This window comes from Lissotriton vulgaris, chromosome 10, assembly GCF_964263255.1.
Source record: "Lissotriton vulgaris chromosome 10, aLisVul1.2, whole genome shotgun sequence".
In the NCBI taxonomy this organism is placed as follows: domain Eukaryota; kingdom Metazoa; phylum Chordata; class Amphibia; order Caudata; family Salamandridae; genus Lissotriton; species Lissotriton vulgaris.
This window is the reverse complement of record NC_141698.1, coordinates 728246161-728258732: the sequence shown is the minus strand read 5'-3', so window position 1 is coordinate 728258732 and position 12572 is coordinate 728246161. Positions and strand designations below refer to the sequence as shown.

At 40.4% G+C, this 12572-nt stretch overlaps 1 protein-coding gene across 1 annotated transcript in view; it reads left to right on the top strand.

The window, feature by feature from the left end:
• Positions 1 to 12572, top strand: part of MTPAP (mitochondrial poly(A) polymerase) — a 159257-nt gene that overhangs the window by 54372 nt on the left and 92313 nt on the right. Inside the window, exon 4 of the mRNA XM_086941589.1 lies at positions 5292 to 5516. Within this exon, the coding sequence (XP_086797715.1) occupies positions 5292 to 5516 (225 nt within the window). The remainder of the gene's footprint in view (positions 1 to 5291; positions 5517 to 12572) is intronic.

Genomic DNA, 12572 nt, shown 5'->3' with positions numbered 1-12572 from the left:
GCCCTCCCCAAATGACCATGGATGAAGTCAACCTCCTCCATTTCCATCAACATGCTATGAATCCACCTCTATGCCGCAGGCCTCACTGGATGTCCTGGTTTGTGCTCTGGCCCTGGCCCTGGCCTCAGATGCTTCCTTGACTTGTATACAAGCCCTTGTTCACAAGCAGAGACCTCTCTGCTTGTGAACAAGGGCTCCCGAGCCCGAAACGCGTCTATGCTGCCTCTTAAAAATTAAAATAAACAATCTTCACCTACCTGATCCTGTGGTCTGTCTTCCTGCTTCGCCGTTCCGAGGACCGGAGATTGCTGTGGAGTATTACTGTATATATATTTACATATTGAAGAATGCGCGGATGTATAAGTGTCTGGATGAAGGATTTAGTAGGTGCGTGACTGACTGTATGAGTGAGTGATTAAATGTGTCTTACTAAATGCATGGGTTAGTGACAAAACTGTCTGAATGTGTGCATCAGTATGTCTGTTGTTGTGTAAGCTGCTGCATGTGTTGATCAGTAGCTATATGAGTGGCTATATGGGTTATTGATTGGTTGCCCAAATATTTGAATGGGAGACTGTGTGTGGTGGCTGGGAGGTGTGTGACTCTGTGCATAGATGTGTGAGCAGTTGATTCACTAGGTGTACGAGTTCAAGAGTGCATGTGGAAACAGCTATATGGGCGGTTGACTGTGTGCATGGGTGTGTTGGTGAGTGAATGGATATCTCAGTGCTACATGTCCAAGTAAGTACATATGTAAAACACAGTGCATGTGAGAGTTGGCATATATAAAGGACTATACATGAGAGCCAGTGAATGTGCGAGTGGCTGTATGGATCATTGTGTACTTGTATCCGTGATTGTATAAGAGAGTAAGTATGTGTTAGTATATGTTTGAATAAGTAAGGTGTTGTGTGTATAACTGTATAGTTGAGGAAATGAAAGTGTGATTGATTCTTTGCATGACTGACTAGGTGTGTGAGTAACTCCATGGATGAGTGGCAGTGTGTGAGTGTCTGTATAGGTGTATGAGTGCATATGATAGTGTTGTATTGATGAGTGACTGTACGTATGAGTGATTCTATGGGTGAATGAGTGAATGTGTGTGTTGACCTAGGAATCAGTGAGTGCGTATGTAGTAACTGGTATTGGTGTGTCAATGGTTTCAAGAATGGTAGTCTGTATTTAACACTGGGTGTATCAAAGGTTATATTAGAGTGTGAGGAGGTGCATCGTATTATCACATGAATGATATCATCAGTGATGTGATCAGTGATGTCAAATGAGATGTCATCAGTGATGTCATTTGAGATGTCATCAGTGATGTCATCAGTGATGTCACTGACCATGTCATGAATGATTTAATATTAGACATCATCATCAGTGGATTGCGGGTGCGCGAAATATAGTTAGTACAACTAACTATATAGGAGCAATTTCAATGGTTTTTTAAATGCTGATTCCTAACTATATAAGGCCTGAAACCTATGGTTTTTTAAGTGAATTTGCAAGGTTTTTTAAATGCTGATTCCTAACTATATAAGGCCTGAAACCTATGGTTTTTTAAGTGAATTTGCAAGGTTTTTAAAATGCTGATTCCTAACTATATAAGGCCTGAAACCTATGGTTTTTTAAGTGAATTTGCAAGGTTTTTAAAATGCTAATTCCTAACTATATAAGGCCTGAAACCTATGGTTTTTTTAAGTGAATTTGCAAGGTTTTTTAAATGCTAATTCCTAACTATATAAGGCCTGAAACCTATGGTTTTTTAAGTGAATTTGCAAGGTTTTTTAAATGCTAATTCCTAACTATATCAGGCGTGAAACCTATATTTTTTTCAATAAATTTCAAAGGTTTTGTAAATGCTAATTCTATTAGCGGATAACGTTTATATATGCTATTATCCTTCTGGGACCACCTGAGCAGCCATCTTGTTTCTCAGGAGAAGTGAGGCACAAGAGAGCACAAAACAAGAGTGGAAAACGCGAAAAGGGGGCAGGGTTGAGACGCCCTAGCCCTTCTCAGTGGGTCCCAGAAAGACCACCAAGTGCACATTTGTTTTAAAAATCGCAGGGTACGCGCACGGTACGCGTACGGTGCGCGTTACCCACAATTTTTTTTAAATTTATTTTTGCCTTTGGGGGTCCTTTTGGGACCCCCTGAGAAGGGCTAGAGGGTTGGGGGGTCTCTACCCTGCCCCCTTTTCGTGTTTGCCACTCTTGTTTTGGGCTCTCTTGTGCCTGCTCTCCTGAAAAACAAGATGGTGGCTAACACTTCCTGGTTTGGACACTTTGGAATGTTGCCAGTCGACTGCCAGCCAATCAGAAACTCGCTCGCGCATGTAAGGGTACGCGCACGTGCGCATACGGTACGCGTACCGTACGCGTACGGTGCGCGTACGGTGAGTGCTTATAGATATATAATTTGCTCAAATTCAATTTTCTCAACAACTACTGGAGGGATTTTCACCAAATATAGAAAGGGCACTACTGCATACCTGTCCGTACCATTTTGCCAAGTTTGGTGTAATTCTGTTCAGCCGTTCGGGCTGTAGCCGTGTCTAAAGGTCCCTATGGAAATTAACATGGGGAAAACACGTTTTGGGACCCCCCTTATTTCTCGGTCCCCGCTTGACGAATCCCCCCGAAACTTTCAGGGAAGGAGCAGAGCGAAGCAATTATAAGGAAAATTACACGCAGATTCCTCAATCGGCGCCAAAGTTATTCCCAATAGAATGTTGGGGATTTCCTATGGTAACTAGGTCCTAACTATTAATATATATATATATATATATATATATATATATATATATATATATATATATATATATATATATATATATATATATATATATATATATATATATAGAGAGAGAGAGAGAGAAATCTGTAAATTGTAATTAACAATGCATATAAGTGGGAGTTTAAATAACATTCATTAACCGCATCGCTGCGGCGGTTATTTTTGCGCTACGCTGCTTTTTTCCAAAAGCTGCGTTACATGACGAGCTCAGCTCGTCATCAGCATCGAAGGGGTTAAATTCATAGTTTTGGTTATGACCACGTCCTTTGCGTTCATTTACTTTCTTTCACTCAAATTTCCTTTTCTCCATGGTAGCCATATGGCATCCTTACCTCTTCGCACTCATCTCCGCTACTATTGATTTTCCTGGCTGACATGTCACTTCTAAGCATGAAAAACCTTTGTCCCAGAAATTAATAGGTACTTAACTGTTATGCACGATGTATCAGTTCTACTACATGCATTGCATTCACTCTGAATATATCTTCTTGCATCAACTTTACCGTAAGTCTCAGTTTTCTCTCTTTTCTTGTCCTTCATCACTTGGTTCTGTGTTCCTTGCCCATTTGGTTGGTACTCTTATCTTGACTGTCACGTACAGGATTATGATGACTTCCTGTGTTCGACATTCCTTATATTTTATAGTACTAGCTGCATGTTATTATTACAGGCTCTTCCACCACTTTCTTGCTTATGCTTTTTCCTTTAGTTCTCTCTTCTGTCATTCTGCTGGTACCCACACTCAGCGGCATATGAGAGCCTTTCAATTAATCCAGCTTCTGCAATAGTCCCAACATTGTTGGAAACTTTCAGATAAGGCCCATGTTTCCAACAAGGATATATGGGACCTCCAGTGGTGGATGATGGACTTCAATTGGAAGCCAATCGGACCTGTGGCAGACAGTTCTTTGTACCCTATTAGAAGTCCCATTGGTAGCAGTTCCATCATCGCTCAGTAGGGAAAGGAAGGTCATCTCGACAAGGTGAAGATCAGAGACCTGTAGTTTCTGGTGGAGCAGCTCTGCCATATAAATCTCCTTAAGCTGCATGCCATCCTTCTGACTCTTAAGGCCTTTCTGCGTTCCAGGAAGGGTAGGTTCATCCAAGTGCTAACCGAAATCACGATCACAATGTGTTTCTGTATTAAGCAGGGAGGCTTGGGGCCACAGGCTCTCTATCTGGAACCGCTGAGGTTTGTGGCACTGGATTGCACTTCAGTGGCTCTTCCTGTTGGTCCATCATCTAGCCACCTCCCTCAACATGAGGACAAATGAACTAAGCAGCCATAGTCTTGAGAATAATGAATGGCTGCTGCACCCATGGCTGGCACAGAGCGTCTTCACTTGCTGGGGACCGCTCTGTACAAACTCATTATTGTCAGCCAGGCGCCGCATTTGAGGATGTGGAAAAAATAGCAAACATTTATAATCAACTTGGAGGGATGGCCCCTATACGTGGCTCCATGTCATAATCTTCTTAGACCGGACAGAGTTGTGACGGATGGCAGTGGCACCACCTGCCGGTGTACAGGACCTCTTGCAAAGATTTCCAGATCCATTCTGGCATGGAGGATATTTTCAGGTTCAGAAGTGTGCAACTACAGTGTCCACCAGAAAGACGTTGCTGGAGGTAAGTAGGTTATTTCTCCTATCCTAGCCTACGAGTAAAGATAGTGTATTCTAAGTATGAGTCATAGGGTTTGTTCTGTGTGCTGCTATATCATGAACCATGGATTTAATACTTAACAGACATTTGTTTCCACCTACAAATTAGTGCTACATTTTTAATATTATCTAAATTATTTGTTTCTTATTTTGTTTTTTCCTTCAAAGCCACTTGTAGATTTATGAAACACCTACAGGTCTACTTAGGAAAGGAGAAATAAGTAAACCTGAAGTGACTTTGTTAGCTGTGTTGAAATATGAATATAATTATAATAATATAATATTAATTCAAAAATCATTGCTTTCTAGAGTGGAAAAAACGTGTTTAAGGCTTAGCCATACAATACAAAAGGATTTGGCTTGCTGTGTCTTCATTGTAATATATGCCGTAGAGCATTTGCCATTTTAGGCATTATTTTATGATTTGTGTACTATCCCATCCTCAAAATGCCCCTTGATGTGAAAGTTCTTTACTTTTTAAATCTTGAGGTCTTCATTTTGCAGTGACAGATACAAATCAAAATCTGAAAAAACACTGCTAATGTTTCCCTTGGAGTCAGAAAAAAAGTCCAGCTGAAGCCTTGTACTTCAGTTGCCATTTCCCCTGACATAACATAGATTTTGGTGAGTGTCTCCTTTGTTAAAGGCAGTGTTTTATTTGCAGTAAAAAACAGAGTTCTAAAACACATGACTGTTGTCGAAGAATTTAAAGAGGGTGACGTTTTATTAGAAGGTTTTAACCATTAAATAATATGTTATCACATGTTCACATTATGGGCCCTCTGTCTTTGTTTGATCTATAATATGTGCTCCATTTTTGTCAACTAGATTGAAGAGCAGCTGTCCTGTTTGGTTGATGAGTACCAACTCACCGAAGAGAATACTAGGCTACGCTTTCTGGTCAGCTCGCTGATAAATGATGTTGTGACGGCATATTTTCCAGAATCCACAGTGAAACCATTTGGGTCAACAGTGAACTCTTTCGGCAAATTGGGATGTGATCTAGACTTGTTTCTGGATCTGGATGACATTAGAAAGAGTGCCATCGGCAAAGTAAGCGTTAACAAAGTGACTGTGAAATGGAGATTGGCCTCAAATTAAATAATAAATGTTTGTTTTTGCAATATTTTCATCTTCAGTTCCCTGATACCAAGAGCGCATGCTTATCCTTTGTAGCAGATACTGAAGCACAAAGTGTGTGAACTTATTTGAGACCGTTGACTTGATTATTATAAATTGACGGTGTAGTTTGGTAAAAATCCTAAACTTTAAAAATATATAAAAAAAATGAAATTCACCAGTTACTATTAGTTGAATTAAATATAACATGCAACCCTGCCATTTTGTAATATCCCATACATATTATGATTCTTTATGTTTTAGACAGCACCTCAATTGGCAACATGCCGAGGACATACTTAAACGGGGAGGCCACCACTATTTTCAAGATTTGGGTCCTGTCCGCTTATGACATTTGTTACAGGCGAACTAGGGGGATGATTGCTATAGTCTAGTGACAGTGGCGCTTCCCTTTGTTCTCGGTCTATTGGTACTCCAGATTTAGAATGTTATGGTGCTTGGGGAGGGGGTCATCATCCACAACCCCATCAGTCAGATCTCTGCAGGAGATCCTGGACTATTATTGCAATATCCTGGCACACACAAATCCATTTCATCATGTTCATAACATTATATATACACAAAACAGCAGCAATTGTTCTTCTCAATCTATTTTTCTCTTTATTCCAGTTAATCCTGCCAACACGTGTTTCGTCGCTAGTTGGGTTGGTCACCCGCGACTTCGTCAGGGCTGGAAAGACACATATACAATGTGATGTGACAACATCACAGATAAGTTTTCCACATATTTCATACATTCATTTGTGAGGAGAGACCCGCAGTCCCAATATTGAGGCAGATTAAGCACCCAAATTCTGTGAATTGGTGAGACAGAAAATTATGTGCATATGGATTCTGGCACAATTTGAGTGATACTGTGTGTCACTCTAGGTCTAAGCGAGTTTTAGCAAGAATCTTTCATGATCTATTTAACACAACTAATATTATAAGGTATCCCAAGTGTCAGAGGCTTATGCTATCTCATGCTAAAGTGATAATGTACAGTGTGCACAGTATATACCCCCATCTCTGGCATACCTGTGTCACTGGGATTGTGGGGCATCTGGCCTGTAGATTATAAGAACAATGTAAGTATTCGGGCAAAAGATCAGAGAAATAAAGTATCTACAGGTTATTCCTGGTAATATTGGGGCTGTACAAGGTGCATACCTTTCAGCCGGTTATACTTCCGTCCCGGCCAATGTAGAGGCCTGGGTGGGGAAAATTCTGTTGTCCTATTCTGTTGATTCAGTCACCTGTAATTTAAAATATTCACAGGTTTGGTTAAACTTTCCTACTTTCATGGACACTACTCTTAGAAGGGAGGTGCAGCGTATTTGGTGTCTTATTCATCTCAAAAAGCTATAATGCACCTGGAATCAAATTCGGAAGTCTCACAAAGCCTTATGCTCAGGATAAAAATTATCAATTTGTTATATTAATGGGGCGCCCCTTATATTTAGAAGATAAGTCCAATCCCGTATTTATAGCGGATATATAAATATGCCTTAACTGCACTGCTCACCCCTTGGTGGTAAAATGTTGTTCTGTCTGTGACTAAAGATTAGGTCTAACAGCAGTTTATGGTAATTGGCATCACATTGTTCCATGATCTCGCTGAAACAATATGCCTCCTGTGCAGATACCTTCCTGCCATCTCTTGCGCCTCCATGATGAACTCCTAATATAGACCTTGAATTTGCTCTGTACACTGGACTCATCACTTTGTGCACTATCGTGTTAGAATTTTAACAATATTCGTTGCTCCTTGGGGCATGTCTTTATTATAAAATGCTTCATAATTGTATAATATTTTAGACCTTTGTAGTATCTTGAAGAAATGGAAGCAGACGTGGTGAGTAGTTAATCCAATTTAATTGAATTATGGAAGAATAAGGAACGAAGGAAACACGCAGCTCAAGTGGAGCTGACTCCATAACCATTTGAATAATAACATTCAGAACAGGAGATTACATATACAAGGTTCTACATGTACATTCTATCATTACATGTACAGTGTTCCTACACCATATTCCATAAAGGAATATGACATTACTGCACATCCCCTTTTCTTAACAATATTTAAAAACAGTACCTAAGATAAAAACATAAAAAATCAGAAACGGACAAAGTCCTGAAAATTCTTAGGTGAGTCAACACGTCTTCCACCCCTAGTGTACTTGTTAACAGCCTCACCATCCAAAACAACCTGAGGACTGTCATGATGAAAAACACCACTTGCAGGATTGTCATCTCCCATACCACTAGAAGAAGAATCCACCAAAACACCACCAAGAGCAGGGTGGGAATCAACAGGAACCTCCAAAGGAATTAGATCTTGCTTTTGACTCTCTACAGAAACTGCACCCTCCAAAGGAATTAGATCTTGCCCTTGCCTTTGACTCTCTGCAGAAACTCCAGACTCATCCCCTTTCTCCAAATTCGGCAAAACTTCCAACCACCAATAATTCCTTTCCTTAGCACACAAATTCTTCTCTGCCACAACAGATTTACCAGACAAAGCAATACGATTTGAATGATGTATGGTACCATCATCTAATTCAACTATGTTCCTCATAACTTTGGTAATAAACCTTGGGTTTGAAAACTTAGACTCTAATTTTCCTGACTTCCTACTAGACTTGACCCTAACACATTGTCCCACTTTGACACTCACCTCTCTAGTACCATGTTTCGTGTCAAAGTATAATTTATTCTTATCTTGAGACTTAATGATGGCTTGTTTAACATGATCAGGATCCCATTCATACTTCTCACTTCGGCCAATCCAACCTGGATTTAATCTACAATGAGGAAATCTACCTCTCATCAAGCCAAAAGGACTCTCTCCAACTGTATCATGGACAGTGACCCTATACGACCAAATCAATTTGTTAAGTTCATCATCCCAATTCCTATTTCCCTTCTTTGCCAATTGCAGAAGTCCTTTCAAAACGCTGTTCATTCTTTCTACAACAGAATTCCCTCTAGGATGGTACAAGGCTGTGAACCTTTGTTCAATTCCTGTATAACACAAAACTTTTTTCATAAGTTCAGACTTAAACTGCACACCATTGTCGGTTAAAATTGAAACAGGAAAACCTTCCCTTAAAAAACATTTATCCAAAAAGTCGATGACCACTTGTGTATTGACACTAGTGACTACCTCCACCTCGATCCACCTTGAAAATAAATCCACAAGAACCAAAATGTACTTGGAAATGCCATCTTGCCAAACCACAGGACCCATTATATCCAACGCAACATGCTCCCAAGGTAAATTTGGACAACCTAAAGAAGACAAAGGCGGATTAAGAGTCTTCTGTGACTTGTCTGCACTCTCACACAGGATACAGTCACGAACATGTCTTTCAATGTCCAAATCGATTCTGGGCCACCAGTACAGAATTTTGATATTCCTCTTGGTGCGAGAAATACCTTGATGTCCCTCATGACCCAAAATTACAACACTGTCTCTAATGCCAAAAGGAGGTACAATTTTCCCAGCTCTCAACAAAAATGCAACATCAACACTTAACTCGTCACGGACCTCCCAAAAAGGTCTCAAATTAGGATTCAATTTATAATCCTTACTCCAACCTTGAATGACCCTGTCTTTCACTGTTTGTAGAAGTTCATCCTTCATGTTCTCCTCATCCCACTTATCCTTAGATAAACCAGGGGTATCAGTAAAAATAGCAGCTACACACGTATCATTCCAACGGTCAGGATCCACCTCTTTGAGAGGCAAAGGCAGCCTACTGAGGAAATCTGCAATGACATTTTTAGCCCCAGGAACATATTGCACATTATAAACAAAATCCTGAATTCTCATTGACATTCTTGCAATTCTCGCAGAAGCTTTGGATAAACCCTCTGTGGTAAGCAATTTTGTTAGAGGTTTGTGGTCTGATCTCAGTAGAAACTTCTTACCCCAAATGAACATTACTACAACCTTCTTAAACTGTGAATAGGTAAAATGCTAATAATTCACAATCATTCAACCTGTTGCTGTAAGGAAGGGTCACCACTCCAAGGCTCTTGAATGAGAATGTAGAGGTGCTGCTATGACTGAGAGCAGGAGACTTGTACCACTAAATAATACACTGCTGTATGCATACATGTCCAGGCCAATAGACCCAATTCAGGATGTCTCCCTCTTGAAATTGCCTCTGCTTCAAAAGGCGTTTTTAAAAAGAAATTTAAATTGTACAAATTGCTTGGGGGTCCCCGGCTTCAAGTAGTGATTTAGTGGGGGTCCTCAGGAGTCAAAAGTTTGGGAACCACTGATTTAGGGCATAATATAATACTGTACTTGCTGATGCTTAATTTAGCAAATACATAATGGCCTTCTCTGTTCATCCATGTTTTAATAACAGTACTCTACATTTTTATGGTATTTATGGATGGATCTGCTCATATGACTACTGTATATAACCTTGTCTACTTAGTCTATTTTTAGGTTGTCTGACTCTCTCTGCGATGGGTTTCTTGTAAGAGTGCAACATCTATATACTTTTGTGCCTGGTATGCTAAAACATTCTTTTGTTTCATACAACTAGCCATGGCAGTCACATTTAGTGCAGTCATTTTAAGAGGAGATGATATCATGGTAGTGGTTGCATACAGTGTAGACACTGAATGCGTACTCTGTCAAATATAGAAGTGGAGTAAGTTTAGTAACAACTGATCCAAGTAGTCTTATTAGTGTATTTGGATGTAAGGCTAACCCTTAGCTAGAAGTATTCACAAGGCAGTGCGTCACTGAGTGCTATTGGTATTTGCGCAGTTAAGGTGAGCAGAGGGTAGCAGCGTAGAGTGAGTAAGGATTCGGGTGAGAGCAAGGGAATATTTGGTCTAGTAAAATGGAAGTACTAGTTTGAGAGGAAACTACCCATCTCAATAGGATCATATTAAACAGTGGACCTTTCCTAATTTTTGTGAAAAGTGGTATGGTGTTTGATGGCCAGCGAGAGCTTATAAACTGGTCCCTAACGGTGAGAAGACAGCCACAACTATTGCCTGCTGGTATGCAGGACCCGGGGTGCGATTATGCCCAATATGGGGCTAGCTTTTTGTTTTACACAAGTGTGTAGTCAACAACAAGTCCTAAATTCGCTTGCAATTGCTGCATTAAATCTCAGTATTGATGAAAAAAGTAAAATCTGTTCTCATGAGTAAGAGTGGGTAGAGGATGATGTTTCCACCATGGTAGCGTGGCAGGGAGAATTCAAATGATCAAACTGGGACCAGGAAAAGAGTTGGAGACAGACACAATGCAAGAAACTGACTAGGCCAGTCCAACATTGGAAGTAAGCATAGTTCTTCTCAATACATATTCACCTTAGTAGTCACCATATGAAAGATAAAGAGAAGTCCAGCAAATTCATAGCTCATCCAGAACAGAGGGACCCATAAAAAGTTACAGAGCTATGACTCCCTGAGACCTGGAAAGCAGTGTTTAGTGATCAGTATTGTATTTATTGCAACTTCGATGGTGATCTAGATATGTCTCTTTTGGACTCATTTGTAGTCTATCCGACAGTTTTAATCAACCTGTCTCAGTTGGCGTGTTTATTGAATGGTCTTTCTGTCATTCTCCCATGTTGTCATTTCTTCCCTGACGTGGATGTAGATTGTTGCAGGACTGTAGTAGCAGGCCCCACGTTCACAGTCTCCATGAGGTGGGTTGAATCCAGCGTATCTAGAAAGCCCCCACAATCCTTTGGATCTGTGTAGTCTCCAGAAAGCGTATCCAGCCTGATCCACATCATGGCCGATTCAAAGTGTCCATATTTTCTGTCCCAACATCAAAGTGTGGGGCGTAGATTTAAGAACATATTCTTTTTGTATAGATTTTCCATGACAAGTTGGCAGTGATCATGCCTAAGAAAGCATGCACCAAATAATAGGTCTGAGGTGCATATTATGCTGGCTAGTGGTGTCTCTATAGTCGATCCATGAATATGTTGGAATTCAAGGGGAGGCTAAAAGGAAATTTTCAGTTCTGTTGGTAAGATTCTCACTAGGAAGACTTTCTCACACCGATTCTTCATCTTTTCTATTCCAGGTCTTTCATTTTCTGCTTCATTTGCCAAATGTTGAGTCCCCAATCCTATGCAGTATTCAGGCGATGTTCCACATAGTCAACCCTATTATCTGCACTTTCCACACTCCTATGAAAGGCAGTAAGGTCCACTGTGGTTGGTGTCATCTCGTCTGTCAGTGTAGACATTCTAGAATCAATACATCCATTTTTCAAATCTACAATTGTAAATTCTTTTGTTATGTGGCTCTCATAGAAAACCTCTATCATTTACTTCAGTTTCTGAATGTTTTAACTCACTGCTGTGACATAGCAACAGTTGATAGTAAAACTGGTTACCCACTGTTGTGATGTCATAAAAGCCTTCCAGGCAAAGCTGACAGGCCTCCATGAGAGCCTTTGTAGTAACTTCCTCACACAGGATTACGTTCAGGATCTTCTTTATTAAAATAAGTTGTAGCTGGTATGAAATAAGGGTGCTGTGTAGCATCAAAGGATACAGCGGAAATCTTCTTGTAAGTAGGTTCTTTATTCAAACCCCCAGCACAGGAGAATTAGTTGTACAGCTGACAGGGTCTCTCTCAAGTAACAGCTCCAAGGAATATTCTATCAATACACACATAAACAATTCTAGATCCTAACTGAGATTCCATCTTAAAGTGACATACAACACACATCTTAAAGTGACATGTAAATGTAAATGTACAGGAATTTATATAGCGCAAATCACCAAGCGGTTTCTAAGCGCTTGCTTAGGGAACCCGTCCTGGTATTCCCCTGTGAGATAACCCCGGCAGGGTATCCGCAAGGTGAAAGCCAGGCAACCCGCCACGAGGGGCCGTTGTGGAGATTAAGCAAGCTATTGCCCAGAGTCGCAGAGTGTGAACCCGTGAATCGAGTAGGCACCGGAGCGAGAATTGTCGAGTCTATGGACATTTTAGGAC